Source organism: Gasterosteus aculeatus, chromosome 9 (genome assembly GCF_964276395.1).
Source record: "Gasterosteus aculeatus chromosome 9, fGasAcu3.hap1.1, whole genome shotgun sequence".
Taxonomy (NCBI): Eukaryota; Metazoa; Chordata; class Actinopteri; order Perciformes; family Gasterosteidae; genus Gasterosteus; species Gasterosteus aculeatus.
The window spans coordinates 12481001-12499984 of NC_135696.1; the positions used below are offsets into that span (position 1 = coordinate 12481001).

The window sequence follows — 18984 nt, forward strand, 5'->3', positions numbered from 1 at the left end:
CAGAGAGACATGGATTAGGAGATTCCCTCGTCACAGAGATGACACATGTTCATACAAGCGCACACAGTTTACGAGCGCTAAAACAGGAAGCTGTCTTAGCCTGCAGCTCGTTGGGCCGCATGCAGACGCAAACACTAACGGACCGGGCTCATTATCTCACACACACACACACACAGAAAACTTTGGAGTCATGACACAGTCAGGTTAGCGGCGGCGCACCCACACTCATTGTGTTGTGCGTGGGTGGGATCATCTGTGAACTGGATGCGCTTGCTCTGCAAGAAAGCCTCCTCAGAGAGGCGGGGCTTACTGTGTGCGTATGTGTGTTTGTGAAGAGGTGAGCTTTAGGCCTACCTGCCCCCAATTTCACAGTGAAGTGTGATGTTTTCTTGCAGGTCTGAATCCCATTTTCAGTCACAGACACAGACGTCTATACAAACACATGGTCAGACCAGATCTGCTCTAGAGTCACATCCTTTTTTTTTTTTTTTTTTACTAACAAAGACACACAACAGCACAAAGAAAAAAATGCTTTGTGACGCAAGGAGCAAAAAGAGAGGAAATGACAAAAAAATAAAAGGAAAGGCGGGAGACAGAGTGAAGACAGACAAATAACAATGTGTTGTCAAACACACAATACAGATCAGAGCTCCCCTGATAAATAATCCTGCCAAACCGTAAATCTGTTAAGAGACGTTGATGACGTTGATGTTGTTAATCCGTCCACTAATTGTGTTCATTTATATAGTACATTACGGGGACTGTGTGCTACGAAATGGCAACGCAATATATATTATGATATCATGTTTACGATTCAATATATTACAGTAAATAGCAATAATGTACTCCGGGGAATTTATTGTCATTTGTTCAATCTAATTTTAGGAAAACTGTGATAGCAACAACCAAAATCGGAGTACAATAAAATAAAATCAATACTTTGTATTCAATCCATGACTGTCACGAATATTTGTAAGTGAACTATTCAACTAGGGCTGCAGAGCTTGTGAAAACCTTTTTATTAAAGTTTTGTACTTGTCTTGAACTCGTGCCTTTTAGACTCTGACTTCTACTGGAACTGGTCAAGTTGTTGCGTGGCTGGTGATTCAGGATCAGTTGTCCGATTATAACAAAATGATGCCGTGAAAAAAATCAATTCACCTGTAAAAATCTCAACTGGTCCCCAAATTTAAATTCTATGCATCGATGTTTTCTTACAATGTCTTCCAATCAGATTTGCATTAGAAAATATCAATGATTACTCAGCACAGACACGTGGGAGTCAACGTTTCCAAGAGCTTATCGCCGCGTCATCACTTAGAAACAGCTCATCCTCTCATGTGAGAAATCAAAGATTCTGAATGATCATGATTCTCACAATCAACTTTTTAAGTATATTTATTATTATCTACACCCTGCTGTACTTAGATCATAAATACGACCCGAGTAAAAAAAGCCTTATTAAACAACTTGAGTGAGGGAGAGTATTAAAATAAATAATCATTATCTGTCGGCGGATATGTTCAAAAGAATGAAATTACTCAAACTGAAACAGACACTAAAACCAAACTAAAATCAGGTCAGTTTCTACAGCTCAACAGCACTAACACACAAAGAACAATCATCTTTGTTTGATAAATGTGCAGATCTGACAGTAACCAGGACACCACGTTGTAGCAGAATGTGCTCTCATACTTTTTTTGAAACAAAGTCACCCACCAGTCACTCAACTTTTAAATATATATATGAACCATAATGAAAATTGTTGGATACACTCGGACCAGGAGTTCACGTACGCATGTGAGCTAATCAAACCTGATGGAGTTGACCCTGTCGGTGCAGCATCTGTGCCAGTTTGACTCATGCGCATCACAGCCAGATGGCGCAGCCAACGTAATCACCGGGATTAGCTATTTCAGACTTGGAAGGGTTGAGTTTGGCACTGGCGCGTAAAAAGAGATTTGATGTGGCTTTATAGCAGTAGATTGGGGGTCAAACCACCGCGCAGGACAAGAGCTAAATGACAGAGGCAGAAACCTCGCCTGTGGAAACTGGTTAGCCGACCCCCCCCCCCTCACGCACAACAGCGTGTGCTACGTCTCTGATGTGTGTGTGTGTGTGTGTGTGTGTGTGTGCGTGTGTGTGTGTGTGTGTGTGCGCATGTCTTGCATGTTGGGTGCATTCTTTTGCATTTGTGTGTTCAGCCCTCCCACCCCCATGCAGCTCCAATGTGATCACTTCCAGACGTACTCTGTGGCGGAGTGGTGTGGCCACTAGTCAAGGCCCCAAGTCCCATCTCCTCTCTTTTCAACCCACAACCTCGGACCCATTTTAAACTCCCTACTTTTGGTTCTTCTGTTCTCCCTATCTGATCTCCCCACTTCTTCCTTCCCTCATCCTCTGTTACAACATCTGCCACTCAAGCCATTCCCTCCTTCAACCCTTTATCGACCCTTCCACTGGTGCTTCCCCTCCTCTGCTGGCAGGTCCTGGTCATTCCTGACAGCCCACAGGGAAGGACTGGGGTTTTCCAGACGTTCCCTCCTTAAGCTTCTCCCCCCAAGCTCATGTCTATCGAGGAGCTGGAAGAAGTCCGTAATAATAGAGAGTATGAAATAAAGCACAATCGTATGCCGACAAGGGCTTTCTACTTTCAGCCTCCACTGCTTTCAAACCTTTTGAGATCTGCAGAAGGGATTTGATGCTTTGTAATAGCGCCAAAATAGTCTACGGTGGTTTGCGGTTGATGTTGATTGTCAATAGATATTAGTGGGGCTTTTATGTCTCGTATATCATGCAGTGAATGCACTGATAACATCAGCAGAAAAAAGTGTCACAGCAGCACATATGTGGAGGGCTTGATTCAGAGTAAAGACCCCTGAATGGGAGTGTGGCGATTTATGTGCACAGTGGAGCCGAGTTGGTGTTGGTATTTAGGGCCGATACAAAACAAGAGACAGAAATAAGAGAACTGCTCAATGAGAAACAAATGCAAGGATGTAATAATGTCGACGTGTATTTTGTGCGTTACAAAGATAATTTTGTGACCGAGATGCACGACAAGCAGGACATTGTCAAATGTAAAACACGTCTTTGTGTCTCTGGTGAACAAACTGAATCGGCTCATCCAATTGACCGATAATAATTAAAACAGTCCTAAAAGGTTTGTAGAATACTTTTTTTTAATCACTGGCACAAAAGTAGAAATTGCTTTTAAGTATCAAATGATCTCATTATCTTGTATTATATAATAAAATAGTTGAGATGAGATGACACCTTTAAACTAGGTTTAATGACATATGATCGATAATAGCTAGTATTAATCTTATGGAAAAAGACCAAATACAACGGCACCAGCTGCTAGATATTCAAAAAGTAAAATCTTATCTAATCCCCTATTAGTAACTGATCCAGTGAGTTAGTTATTGAACTTCACTCCGTTTGTGGATGCGGACACATCTCGAATTATTCTGAAATCCACCAAAATGTAATAAACCAATAATACCAAGAAGGACTTTATAAGAACATTGGATGCACTGAGAAGTGGTCTTCTGAGAGCAGCGATACAGTGGAAGTCTTGTGGACAGTCTCACCCTCAACAAAAGATAACACAGTCGACAAACATCCCGGCGTCAAAATGACCCGTTGGATTATGTTATTTGTCTACAGGTCACAACATGTTTTTGCACCATCCTTTTGCTTTCAGCTCCCTGAACATAAAAGGCCACCTTGTAGCTACATGCCTGGCTTTTTCATCATTGGTTGTATATGTTTGTTTGTGTGTGTGTGTGTGTGCGCGCGCAGGGAGTGGTTGGTCACTGTGTGTAAACGTCCCATGTGCTTTATTAGCTGTGACTGGTGGGAGAGAGGCGGCTTACATCATCTGTTATGAAGCCTGGACGTTGGGTTCAAAACACCGGTTGCAACTTACAGCCGTCGGTAGTTCACGATTCGGACGGTGATTCCTGGAAAAGACTGTTCTGTATTACAGGATGAGACGCAGAGCGGCCAGCAACACGGGCTGAATTAAGATTTGTGGAAGAAACGGTCACGGTTAAGATATGCACTCACACACACACACACACACACACAGACACACAAAGACAACAGTGTTTGTACCCCGCTAACCTATTCCTGGCTCCAACCCTGGAGCTGCAACTGCCACCTTTGGTCGGGATTGAGATGCTTACGTGTGTGTAAGTGAAAGAGGAACACTGAGCATATCTTCGATGCGCCTGTAAAACACTCCCGTAGCGGCGGGAGACCACACCTTTAACCGAACAACTGGCACACGCACACACGCACACACGACCTTAAAAGGTGACCTAGAATTCACAACACAGATTTTTTCCGCGTGCACGCAAACACCCGCCGACACACACCGCTGAGGAGGAAGCTGCTGCGTCAACAGGCTCAAAGTGTGCGTGCCTGTGTGTTTACTTTTGAATATGAGGTGAATAGTAGCTGCCATTGAGAAGACCCGAGTGACCCTGCCAGCACCGGCATCCACCAAACCGCTTAACTGCAGCGCAGTTTAGCTCAGAGATGACGGTGCTGAGGCGGACAAGCCGATTAGGCTAATGATCCATAAGTCAAATTAGGCCTTGCAGGTGTGAGCGTTGATGATGTGTTTTCTTTGCAACCAGGAAGTGGACAGATCGGCACGCATCCCATCACTTCCTGAAGTTGAAAAAGGAAAACAGATTTTCTGAGAAAAGAATAACTGGCTAAATTAATGAATAAATATATATATAGTGATCAGAAAAAAACATCAATGGGTGTCAATTAGAAGATGTGGATTAGAAGGATTAGAATTAGAAGATGTGGATGTTGTCCACCAACATTTCAAAACGGTTTTATTTCAAGAGGGAAATCCTCTGTGACTGTCTCTGGAATAAAGCCCAAAATCCCTGTGATTCAGGGATCAATATCCAGTTCCTATGAGAGGAAGGAATGCGAATAATGTTTGTTTTCCTACAATGGAGCCACACAGGAGATGGGCCTCAAAGGCCGGGCCGGTGCTACGCGTTTGTTTGTTTGTCTTGGCTCGTTGCCTTTAGTGCACACAGACAGAAGAGTGTGCAAGACGTCAACACAAAACAATGAAATAATCCCTCCTGAGCGTGCACACACACACACACACAGCTGCCCGCCTACACGCTAAATGTAGTGAGATTCACCAGAAAGGAGTCATCCCACAGCCAGCTCACCTTTCCATTGTCTACAGCTGTTTTTGTTCCCCACTTGGCCTCAGGACGAGCCGTGGAACCCCACAGCTCTCACGGGCATGACAAAAAAAAACAGCTCCTTGTGTCTCGCCTCCGTCCAACTTTCCCAGCGTGCCACCAGCGTCCCTTCACCAGACAGGGTGACTGGTTCAGGACTGCTGACCCTGGAGCCGGACAACAAGCCGCTGTCCTCTCCCTCTACTTTGTCTTTATTCTTTTCTATACGCACTCCCTCAAATCCCTGTATTTCCCTCTCGCATGTTCTGCAACTAACGGATTCCCCCTTTCGTGTACTTTGCTGTAGGCGGCCCCACTCTTCTCTCAGTCGGTCATTCTCACTTGCGGGCGGAACACTGGCATGCGCTGAATGACATTCTTGCTCTCCTTGTCTCGCATTTTCTTCGTCATCAACTGCGCAGAAGGAAAACTGCAGATTCTTTCCCATTTGTGGGAGAATGACAGCATTTGGTTTGTTATTAAAAAACAACTCTGGCTTATAAACCAGAGAAGGTTTTTGGATGGAGACAAGTAAGTCAGTGAGTCTCTTCTTCCATTAAATTCCTTCCATCTGCTATTAAAATAAAAGTAAGCCGAGGTATGCGAGCTCTCTGTGCAGACCACCCGCGCGTGTGTGTGTGTGTGTGTGTGTGTGTGTGTGGGCATGCTACTCACTGTATTGAAGTTCCAGACTCGCTTGAAGGAAAGCCTCTTCCTCAGGCTCATCCTGCTCTCCTCTCACACGGGAGGAAACTCACTGGCTGCTCAATCTACATATCCGAACCACACAAACACGGGTGGAAACAGGCACGCATATGAGCTGACGCCGACAGAGCTTCTTCGGGAGCTGCCTAGGACAGGAAATTCGTGCAGGCAGCTGGCTTATATGGAGCCATGCCTCAGCACATCTGTCACACACACACACACACACACACACACACACCTACCTCAGAATTAACCTTATTTATGAGCTAAAGTTGCTACGCTGTATCTCAGTAAAACTATTTCTCTCTCACCACATGTGCGTCTCCTCTTTATCACACACTCCTCCACACACACACCTAACTGACAGACTGACTAGGAAGTTCCATTCTCCCACGGACACGCGCGCAGCAGTCTGATCCGTTTCCATAGTGACACGCCCCCATCAGGCAGCAGCTGAAATGAAGGGGGAGTGAACAACGGTCGGCCTGCCAATCACGCTCCAGTAGAGGCCTTACCTCTCCGCCCTCCCCAAACAGCATTTAGCCAGGTTTGTGTCCAACTCTAGAGATTTAGGAAAATAATATTCAGAAGAAGAGGGCGGGGGGGCATGCAAAAAGAGAGAGGAGTATATTTTCTGGCGCCCGCTTTACAACAAACTGATGACATTTTGTTAAAAGGTCAACTGGAGCAAACAAAGGCACTTCACAGGCCGAAGAGCACACACACACACACACACACACACACACACACACACACAGTCAGTCTCTCCCTCTCTCACACACACAAAGGCCGCAATTGAATTTGTGCATAATAACGCCTTGAACCTACACCTAGCTCCCCCTAATTTCCTGTCTTAGCCAAGTTCCTTTTACACCTTCTCCTGTAGCTCTGTAGTCATTCTGACGACACTGTCTCCATCTGGGACGACTTACTGCAGTGTATACCACAACACAAGATCCTCAGGGGCAAAGAAGGCTTGTGTGAGTGCGTCCAAGTAGCATCTGCCTGTTTCTAATTGTGGGTGTTTAATTACAGATAGTACAGTCAAGAGATGAAATAAATCAAATAGGCATAATCGTACTTTCAAACAACCAAATTTGAACAAACTGGGATTCTGCTCCCGCTCTTAACTGGATTTGTATGACTGCCAGATTCTACAGCTGCAGTGAATCTAAAGGGTTTTTTTTCAACCGCATAAAAAAACGTCCAGTTGCCAAAATCTGAAAGCTCCTTCGGTTCTTGCGTTGCGTCCGTATTTATAAGCCGTTTCTTGCCTCATAGAATGTGGCACCATAAAAGGGCTCAGCTGAAACCCTCAAAAACTTGAGAATCATTACGTGTCCACTACAGTTTTCACGCATTACTTCAAATGAAAGAATTCCACTTTGAAGACCATTGACTCAAACAACATCAACATTTTCACTGCTCTCTTTTCAGAAGCACAACCGTCATTTGAGGCCACGGAGGTGAGAACAAAGTGCCGTGTTGGTGTTAAAGATAATGTCCCCGTATCATAGCAGCATTGGGGACGGCTCCAGCACTAAGCCCCCCACTGACATGGTAAACACACTCAGGCTGAAGGTGCTGCCACGGTCCCGATTACAAGAGCAATACACGACACCCAGTGGATGCCAGATGTTTTTTTAAACTTTCTAATTCACTTGGTCCAGCTGCTTAAATCAAATAGACCCAAAAGGCCAGAACAACAGCTTCATTTTAGAGCAGCACGCCGGTATTTCAGACACATTTGACAGACCAGGGAGAATTATGGGTGGGTATACAGGTAACCTGAGTATACGAGGAGATAGAAATTCAGTACAAAACATATTAGTCAGCGGAGGGGAAGAGAGAAAAGCCTGGACGCCACCCAGGTATGTTGATGCGTCCCCCCCCCGTGCAGCTATCCGATGACAGCAACACGACAGGGCGGCACAAAGTTTAAAGCAAACCACATATATTTACATGTCAGAAATAGGCACGAGCCGTGTGTTTGTTGCATTTTTTTGTCTTAAATAGGTCATATTAGGCTGCAGTTCTTTGTCATAATATCCGTGTTGGTTATTTCTCATTTGGGACTGTGTCTTTGTGTTTTAGATGCCATTTGTCAGCTTCTTTAAAATGCTTTTGTGTGGGGGGGGTTATTATACGTGAAAAAACAGGATTCATTACATTGAGACATCGATCCTGTAAATCCAATTAAAGTTTTCTTGTTTACTGATTTGCCACATAAACAGGTTAGCTTCCTAGCTATAAACAATTTAGTCAAATCAATGTATCATGATGTCAATGTCTATCAGCATCCTGTCAGACCACTGTGTGAGATAAGGATTTAAATTTGCAAAAGTCGCTATGACTATTTCTTTGTTTATTCTGTCATAGTTGAAACATCTTAAATTATGTAACTGAGATAAAAAAAAGCAACAGAGGATGGTAATTAATGGTTTAAACAGTTAATTACATTAGAATAGATTGTATGAACTCGCTTCCAAACCATCTCTATGTTTCTGTCAAAAGAAACATTTGTTCTGCATAAAAAGAGTTTATTATCTCTCCATTTCTCTTCCGTGGAAAACGACAGAAATTCAACAAAACTCCACAGCGCCCTCTTCTGTCCCGATGGAGGCGAGGCACCGAATACAACAACACTTCTGGTTTTGGCAAATCAACCTATTTTACTGCTACTGTGCCACGACTTCATGTAAGACAGGGAATCAATGACGACTTAGTCCATCAGCAATCCAGTGACTATCTGGCGTCTTTGTGTCCCTTGTCTCACAACTAGTAGGTGACTGTCAGACCCCCCTGAAGATGACACATACTGCACCCGACATTCAAATTCATACGACTTGGAAGTGTTGCCGTGTGAGTTACAGTAGTTTCTGGTGTATCAGAACGATTGAAAGACAGGATGTGCGATTATGAACTCCAGCCTAAACGTGGTCGGCTTTTTTCTCTTCACCCTTCTACACATTGAGTGTGTTTGAGTCCATTTAATACCCAGTCCTTCAAGGGACTCGTCACATGGCGCTGTGTGGTTGTGCCGACGTGGTGCACGGCACCCATCTGGCACCCGGTGAAACTAAAAAGAAGCACTTGTGTTTATTTGAAATTGGAACAACGACTGATGTGAATCCCGGGCTCCTGAGGTGTTTCATGGAGAGGAAAGTGGAACCTCTCATCATCTGATTTTCCTATCCCAACACACTTTGCTCCCAGGGGATATCACGAGGAAAACACACACACACCACAGAGTGAGAATACACACACATAGAAGAAGAAATGTCTGTTTTAGGTTCTTATCTTTGAACATCTGATTGTGTGCATTTTCAGTTTTTGCTTATGTGAATGAGTTTGTTGTGTGTGTGTGTGTGTGTGTGTGTGTGTGTGTGTGTGTGTGTGTATCGGGGGATCAGAGGGCAAACAGGCTCCTTTCTCACTGCTGTGTTGAGTGAAATACGGTCTTGGGCTGCGTTCCACCAGTGTATCAAAAAAAAAAACTTCACTCTAACTAGCATACGTCTCTCTCTCTTACACACACACACACACACACACACACACACACACACACACACACACACACACAGATAATAACATACATCAAGTCAAACAGATGCAGCTTCACATACAGCACCAGTCAAACGCTTGTTTGAATGAGAAAAGTGTGTCCAAACGTCTGACTGGTGCTGGTAAGATTACAATCACACTCCTTCAGGATCCATACAACAAAAACTCACACACCTTCCACCGTTAAACTGAACCGTGGGACTGGACCTATGAATCAACAGGTTTCCCATTAACTCAACAGAGCAAGAAGACCCGGATGATTGGCCCACACGGGTCACATGATCCGTCTTCGTCACCAGGGCCTATCGACTAAAGTTTCGGAGCATTTACTTAATTGAATATATGAATAAGAACGTACTGAAGGATAAGCATGAATCAACATTCCTACAAGAAACAACATTAGACATTTACAGGAGGCGCACACATAATAAGCTTGACACTCTGCAAGAGTTTGATGAGGAATTAGATTCAGGCCGACAAGAAATCCCTTTGTATTCTTTCTTTATGTAACGTCATCTCCTCTGACAATGCTGGTCTGACACACAGCCCGCATGTCGTGACAGAAGCATCGCATATAGCAAGGGCAAACGCGCACACACACACACACACACACACACACACACACACACACACACACACACACACACACACACACACACACACACACACACACACACACACACACACACACACACACACACACACACACACACACGTGCGCGTGCACACTCAGCACGTTTACTCACTGGATCAGCGGCCGCTACAGGAGCAACGATCAGAGTGTGCCGCTCCATGAAGGAAGAGACAAGTAATCCTCAGCGCTGCACGTGAAAGATTCTCCCAGTAACCATTGTCATCAGCTGTTGAATCTGTGTGCGTCTCTGTGTGTGCGCGTGCGTGCGTGCGTTGCGCAGAGAGACAAAGCGGCAAAGCTTTACCGCTTTCAAACGTCCGAGCGCTACAGATCGTGGCTAGATTCCTCTCTCTCCGTCATCCCGCTCTTCCTCCTCCCTGCCTCTCTGCGCCCTCCCCGCTCTCTGCTCTTCCACCCACCCTTCTATCATTTCTATTCCTCCCACACTGCCGTGGGCTGAGAGACACCCACGTACACACGCTCAGACAACTGCGGAGGCGCGGCTGCAGTGGGAGACCCCCCTCACCATTAAGGAACACCCATATACACCCACCCACATACACACAATCAGAGTTGAATGCGTTTCCTTCTGTCATCTGCTTAGTATGCCACATGCATATCTGGAGCATGCAGAGTAAACTGACATTCATGACGGGTGGAGCGAGGGGGGGACCAACGAGGTACAACACGGAGAAATGGGGACCCGGAGACCATTGATCCTGGAGGATCGAGACAGAAAAACAGAAACATGTTCTTTCTGAAGGCACTTTTTGGTTTAGGCCACATGCAGATAGATTGTACTGGCCAAGTCATGTGAGTCCTGAAAACAAACTTTGAGGCTGCTACTTTAATGTGCCTTAAAGTAGTGCCTTATAGAGAAAAAGATTTTAAAAACAGGACGCTCCAGAAGTCAGCGGGAATGATGATTTCTGTAGTGATGATCGTAGCGTTTGTACAACTGAAGCGCTTTTTAAGACGGTTTGTTTTAACAAAGTCAAACTTCTGAAGCTTCATACTGGCTTATAAGCAGGAATGCAATCGTGCATTCTCCTCCATCTCTCTGATAGTGGAGTACTCAATTGGAGCAGGCCGATTCCCAATATAAAAGAAGTGAGGAAGAGCTTGTTTGGAGCTGTGCTCGATCAGAAACTTCCATAGTCGATCATATGATCATGTGATTTTTTCCATAAATTGATTAGTTGGTTTAATTTACTTAGTTTCTCCAGAAAGAATTTGACACAAACGCAGCAGTTCTTTACCAGGGATGTGCCCATAAGCTTCTCGGAAATAACATCACTAATTAATGAAACAAATCTTCCCAAGAAATTCAACCGCCAACGGCGCCAGATATGCAACACACCCACAGACAGACTTTGTGCATTTGAACATAAAGAATCTCTCAGGCAATGAAGGGATCTGGGAACTACTTTTTTGATCAAAACAAATCAATAATTTGTTTGTCCCTTTTGATATAATAAAATAATAAACAAATCTCCACAAACAGATATCTGGATATTAAAGACGATTTTCTTCTAATTGTAAATAACGTAAATGTGTTTCGTAGCTTAGCTCATTGGCTAATTGTGAGAAACTATAAAACTATCAAAAAAAGAAGCCCGGGCACACATAAGAGGAGGTCTTGGCCTGGATATCCGCTACACAGATTCCCCACGACTTCAGTGGAACTGATACTGGCTCCAGATACTCCAGATACTGGCGATGGGTTCCCAGGTTGATTTATGCCAGACTGGTCCAAAGTAGTACAGGAATCAACCAGGCGGGGCGTACAGCAAACATGCCTCCCAGGAATGCATCAACATTATTCAACGTCTTATTTAGAAAACAGCGTGTATACACATAGACACACACACACACACACAGGTGTTTCTCACTAGCCACTTGAGGATTGTTCATGTGGGCACCCTTTGAAATGGGTTATGAAGTGATCAGGTCTTAGTGGGTTGACGGTGGGATTTGAAAACAGTTTTCTGTGGTTTTTAAACATTAGTAAGTTTCTACAAAGTGGACCTCGTACTTTTTCAACAGTGTCCCAATATTCTTTAACGACAAGACAATCAGACTGAAATCCAGACACACACACAGCCTGACTTCTTTCCACTCATTGCAGTCATAAGACATTGTCTGCTGTTCCCTTTAAGACAGACAAACACATGCATCCATCCATCCACACTACTTCAACCGCAGCACAAGCTAGAATTTTAATATCACAGCTAATGAGAATGGATGTAAACTGTGTGTGTGTGTGTGTGTGCGTGAGTGTTTGAGAGGAATTGTAGTGTAATCCCCTGAGAGTGTGAGGCGTCCATATACTCTTTTGTGTTGAGGCCTCAGTAACGAGGGGAATGTCAGTTTGTTGCTCATCAGAGCACATTAGAAATGCAGGCTAACACTTCAAACCTCATTACCCCCCCCCCCTCACCACCATCACCACACGAATACTCACACACACACACACACAAACAGATCCCTCCTCTCCTCACTCACAACACAAAGCCCTTTCTGTATTTGGACATTACCGCATAGGAAGCAAGAGAAAAAGGCCTAACGACCGGAAGAAAAAGGTGGAATAGAGGAGGGGGGGGGGGGGGGGGGGGGTCCTGGCCACTGGGAGAGAGAAAGACCTTCTCCTGAATGAAACGCATACAATGGTGGGCAATTTAAATGTCAGAAAAATGCAACGGAGCTTTCGATGTGACCGCCTGAAAACAATATTAAATGATATTAAAAAAACTTAATATGAACTAATATGAAACATCTGATTTGTAATATGTACAAGCACTCAATTTATGCCAAGTGATGTGCAATTTGACTTTCCCTTCGAGTAACTTGATTAGATCATAAGGTTTTTATCTAAACTAAAATCTAAATGGGTCTGATGATTTAAGAAAGTTCTTGTATCCAGCAGGGAAATACGCAGCATGTCATTCCCACTCACACTCCCTTCTTCCCCGTACTTCCTGCCTCGCTCAACTGAGCTGTCCAATAGAGGAAACATGGGAAAAATGTATAAAAAGAAAAAAAAGATACCACTGAAAGGAGAGTGAGGGATGTGCTTATCTGCTCCCATGGTACCTCGGTAGCTACTGAACGGCGGAAACATTTAGCATTCTACTGATCTCTATCTTATCGCACCAAAACTACAGTTATGAATTCAGCCTTTTCCACTTTAGTTGAATGTGAACGTACAAGCCTATTGCCCTGCGGCTAGTTCCGTTCCGTTTTTTTTTACTGACTTTAATAGAAAAAAAAGATGACAGAAGCTGGTGGAAATGCAATACCATGAATACTAAACAGCCAAACCTGCGTGAGCACTACAGCGGCCGCAGCATGCTTCCTTTTGATGAAATGTTGTAGGCATTAGGCAATTGCAAAACTCATAGCTCTCAAATGACTGGATACCAGGTTATTTGTTGCAGCTAAAATAGGAGCACAAGTGAAAATATTTCAACAGTGTAGCCACAATGCTCCCAGTGAGCAGCATATACAATACTCCAACACCTGCATACAACAGATCAGGTCCTTAGGCAATAAAAGCATCACTGCTGTCACAGTCCAAGTCCATAAATACCAGCCTGCAAATGTCTGCTCGCTCCTTTTATACCTTGGCTAAGTCCATGACTTTGTGTATGTTGCCATGGTGATATGAGAAGAGGGCTCGGTGTGTCATGTGAAGACGTTTGATGCGCATGAGCTGCTATTATTAGAGATGGATGCCGCTGGTGTGACTTAAATGGGACAATTACACAATGGTCATGTAAGTACTGTGTGCGTGTCTCCTACCTGCAGGTCATCCAGGGAGCGGGCCAGGCTGAGACGTTTGGAGCGTCCAAAGGAGCGTCTGGCTGGGGAGCGCTGGGGGAGAGGAGGGAAGCCCATTGTAAGACCTCTGAACCGACCACCCTGAGGAGAGAGAACACACACAATATGCAATAGCGTCCATAGAGGGGGCGGTGGTGACCGGTAAGCTCACAGGTGTGAATGTGTACGGATGAATTAGTCTGAATAAACAGCAAAGCACAGTTGATTTGAAGTGATTAAAGACTGATGGACGGAAGCTTCCGCGGTGGTCTGCAAGCAGCCTCATGCCTCTCTGCTCAAACGCTCTTCTCTTCACCTCTAAAACAGTCGCATGAAGATGAAGAAATTCAAGACAGAGAGAGCGTGGAGTATGTTGGATGATATTAGTTTACAACCGATAGATCAGATCCTGCTTATATGCTCGATCATATGATCCAGAAAAGCAATTCTAGCACAGAAATGTAGTTTGTAGTTCTTAATAATATTATTCAGAACTACAAACTCATGAATCATGTGAATGTTTATGTTATTGGTTTACTTCAGAAAGTGAAGGAATAGCAAACAATATTTTATTTTCAAATATTAACCTCAAACATCCTATAATAATGGAAACTTAAAAACTAAAAGAATACACGGTGACTATGCAAAGATTGAATCACTGAGTTACAGACCTCTAACTACTGTGCAGGTGTGTACATGTTTGGTGGGAAATAGTAACGTGTTACTGAAAATAAAGACACATCATGCAGATCGTGTTACAGGGAAGCGGACATAAAGAGATTTGTGCAGCTCGGCCTGAAGCTCTCCTCTGTTACACGCGCATGTCTAGTCAACGACGACTTGGCTTTTTGCACTTAAATGTTAAATTCAACATGTTATGCGCAGGCATGTACAGTCCTGTGCCTTTTGCTCGCAGTACCAGATGTGCCAGATCTTAACCCCTCGAACACAACCAAAGCGCAGAGAAACACACACGGACACGTTCAGAGCTGTGTGTGAGGAGGTTGCATGTTGTGCTCTTTAATTGGATGGATGATATGTTTCTAGGGGCTTTTATCCCCGTGTTCACTCAACATACGTCCACTTATAATAATAATGATATATTGATAACAGCGCAACAATGTTGTAAAATGAAAATACTGTAACTGGAGTGATGACTGGCCAGCTGTTGCATGATCACGGGATAGAAAAAGAAAATGAGTTCCAGGGTCATCAGGATTTATTATACAAAGCCATCTGAAGAAGTGATGTAACCGCAGTGAGCAGCGCTGTAAACCAAAGAGGAGAAGAAGCTCCGCCTCGCTCGGCTCTCACAAGTCTACAATTAGCCTTTTAACATCTGTTGTCCTTTCCTGCTGGGGGGAGACAACCGAAAAATTCTGCTTCTCTCTGCTCACAAATGGCATTCAGTGAATGTCCTTTTAGCGAAGCCGGACCCCAGCTGACCAATGAGTAATAAATCCACGCTGGCAGGCTCAAGAGGCCGAACCGTGACACACGTTGAATCTGACTGGCTGATTAGAAGCAGGTCTAGTCCCCGTCTCATCAGGTGGAGATGACAAGTGGCGTTGCCTGGATACTGAGGCTATCCAGTGTCTCTGTGTGAGCGTGTGTGTGTGTGTGTGTGTGTGTCTCCAATAAAACAGATCTGAACACTTAAATACGTGGACACAAACATGCCGACTTGAACTCAGTTTCCCCTGGGCAGTTAAACTTAATAAAACAAGTCTGATTTGTAATCGCACTGAAGCACAGAGTAAACAAAAGTTTTTATAAGAGCTGCAGAGATTCGGACTATGAAGGAAATGATAACGTGTTGATCTGACTCGGGGGTTGTTATGGGCGCGGCTGCACAAGAGCATCGACAGAGAAAAATCTGAAGGACTACATTCTAGAGGAACGCTCTCATCTGTGTACATGATCTCGTAGCGCAGTAGCACACTCGACCAGGAACGCACAACACAAACCCACAAAGTAAGAGAAAAGAGGCGTTCTTCCTGTTTACAACAGGACAGCTGTCAACGTAAAAAACAAAGTTATTCCTGCCAAAGATTGCAGTGTAACATGCTGAAATTTCACAAAGCATTCAAAACAATGAAATTTAAGTAAGTTATTTCTTTGATTCTACAATACATCAAAAAGAAAATCTTAATCATTGTATCCCATTCCATATGAAGAAGCCTATTTTCAGATAACGGCAAAGACTGTACAGGACCAGTCTTTAGATTCCATGAAAAAATGGGAAATAAAAAGCTTTTAAACATAAAAATGTATGTACGTATAAAGACTACCAATATAAAGTATATATGTAGATGAGATAAATAATGTCTACATGCAAGTCGAGTGTTTAAGTAACTCCACGCGGAGTAACTCACGTTTCACACGTGTGCTTACGGAGGGATAAACCTTAGGTATCAAAATGACTTCCAAAATAGATGTTTAGTTCTTTTAAAGGAAACCTAAATGAGTTTCCCATGGACAGCCGTGAGAGTGCAGGAGGCTCAAGGAGGTTTAGATAGTGAAACAGTGCCACCAGGTGAAGGATGATACACAACACACTGTTGTGTATCCATAGAAAAGATCAAAACAAGTCACTCCCAATACTTCAATAATAAAGTATTTATGGTTAAACAGAAGGTAAATCAAGGCAGCCCTTTTGTCCCACCTGAGTCAGCATTTTATTTTACCATGTCGGCAGCGGCCTCCAACGTTCTGTGTCCCCAGTCAGTGGACATCGATCAAAGGGGGTTAGCATCCACCTTCCTGACACCGACACCCTCCACTGGGGCTCTGGCCTTGTCAACACTTCCTCCGATTGTCCCATGGGACCCCCCTCCCCACTCCCCCCATCACAAGCATAACTGGGAGGAAGCATCAGGAAACAAGAGTCTATCCGTGGTTCTGATATGGAAACATAAGACAATGCTACCGGTTCCTGAATGCCTCTGGAGATTCGGAGGGGGTGCGAGAGGTTACGGCAGGGGGAATAGAGTCTGGCTGGGCATGTCTGCTCCTCTTTGTCTGCAAACAACCAACAGCCAGCCCATAATGAACTGTACATTGTTTTCTCACAGAACAATGCGGCCAATGCTTCCAACTGAAAACGGACTTGAATTGGATGTTTCTGTTTAGTCCCCAATGTAACCGTGTGGAACGTCAAACACAACACTACGCTGCCCTTTATGATGACTTCATTAAAACCGGTCTAAAGACCGCGCTGTTTCAGTGTCATTACGGTGGGAAACAGGTGGTTTTCAGGTGAAGCCAGATGTCGGCCAGGTCCATAATGCATGAGGTGATACTGGAGCAGCGGGAATGAATAAATAACTCATCCATCTACTTTTGCTAACTCCGCGTAGGTAACGGAGGTGCTCGTGTTATTCAACATAGCAAAGGGATAACGCCGGGGGAGTGGATGAGGATAATCGCAACAAACAAAACCGCTAAAAGTTCTAATCTTCTGAGTGAAAGAGAAACTACGTTCAAGGGCCGAGTGAGCAGAAATGCTCGGCCTTGAGGGGAAGAGGGTGCGAATGCAATGGAGCGCAGTGGGATGAACACGGACGGATTTATAGCCACAATAAACTGTAGTCTTGGACACACTCTAGTTAGAGTAAATTTCCACAGCAGGGGTGTGTGATGGGAGAGAGCGGGAGGGGGATATAGGGGGGGGGGGGGCTACCTGCTGCCCTGGGCTTCTCATCTCCCGGTCAGTTTTAACACAACTCTTCCAAAAGCCCACCGCCCACGAACTGGCACAGCACGTTAATGAATGCAGTATTGTTGAAGAATGACAAAATATGGGCTGAAAATGTGGACTCCAAATGAATAAATAAGACAAACATTCAGAGTATGACTTCTTAGTTTATGGCATTTTTGTCTTTTAAATCACAAACGTACCTTTTTCTCTCCCTCTTTGGCGTTCCCTCGTTTCTTCTCCCGCTCTCCCCTTTGTGCTCCAGCTCGCTCCCCGGCACCGAACAGCTTTTTCGCCCATTCATCCTTCTGGGCGGCCAGCCGGTGGGTGTGGGAGTGGGGATGTGGAGGCGGAGGTGGTGGCAGGTGGTCACCTGCGGCCAGCGGGGCCCGGTAGCGGTCGGCCGGTATCTTACTCATGGGTGGAGGCAGGGTGCTGCAGTTGGCTGATGACCATCCGTCGGTGGATTCGGCGTAGGACTCTTGGTCGCTGCTCAGGCCCTGGAGGTGGTTCTGGTGGTGCCGCCAGTCCCTCAGCACATGGACTGGAAGCCACCGCTGCGGCTCCACCCCTGCGCCTACTCCTCCACCCCCTCGCTTTTCTCCTCCCCCCACAGCTCCTCCCCGTTTGCCTGGTGAGTAGTGGTGTGGGTGGACTCCTCGAGAGTGCCTGCCGGGGACATCGGGGTGGGCCAAGGGGAGAGGGTGAGGGAGGTCTGCCAGGTGTGGCTCGTGACGGTAGTGGCCATTTCTAAGAGCCGGCAGAGGAGGGGGAGGTGGGTGAGTGGCGGCGGCCCCGAGGGTGGGGCTCCAGGCCTGCTGGGACGAAGGCGGGCTGTCCCAGTGGCGTGGCCCAGAGACGTGGTTGTGGTTAGGAGGACCCCCGATATCTACTAAAAGCACTCTGTTGCTTTTCTCCTCTGGTAAGAAGTTGCCGATCCCGCTGTCACTGTTGCTGCTGGTGCTGTGGTTCTGCTGGGCGTCATTGTCCGGGTCGTGGAAGGCCCGGGCACGCACCCCCTCTATGTTGTCCCCCATGTCCCGGTAGAGGATGGACACAAACTGGAGGAGAGGTTGAGAACTGGGCGGGAATTCCAGGCAGCCTCCTGTGTCTGGGTCGGGGGTGCACTCAAAGCCAAACCTCCTCGCTACACCAAGGTGGACCTGAGGAACCAGGGAGAGGGTCGGACAATGGAATAGACATTCTAAACCACGTATATCTTTGTATAATGTATACTTTCTCTACTGAAAAAATGCATCGGAAAAAGGTTGAATTGTTGTCATTTTCAGATTAGGTTTTTTGTATTGAATCAATCTTTAACCGTAAAGATTTAATATAAA

The 18984-nt window shown here is 45.1% G+C and overlaps 1 protein-coding gene across 10 annotated transcripts in view; it reads right to left on the minus strand.

The window, feature by feature from the left end:
• The window catches only part of rgs12b (regulator of G protein signaling 12b), a 33212-nt gene that overhangs the window by 10808 nt on the left and 3420 nt on the right, over positions 1-18984 (minus strand). For all 10 annotated transcript variants that reach the window (XM_078108880.1, XM_040186213.2, XM_078108882.1 and 7 more), the window contains exons 4-5: positions 17848-18807; positions 13930-14049 (exon numbers count right to left, since the gene is read on the minus strand). In XM_078108880.1, the coding sequence (XP_077965006.1) occupies positions 13930-14049; positions 17848-18807 (1080 nt within the window). The remainder of the gene's footprint in view (positions 1-13929; positions 14050-17847; positions 18808-18984) is intronic.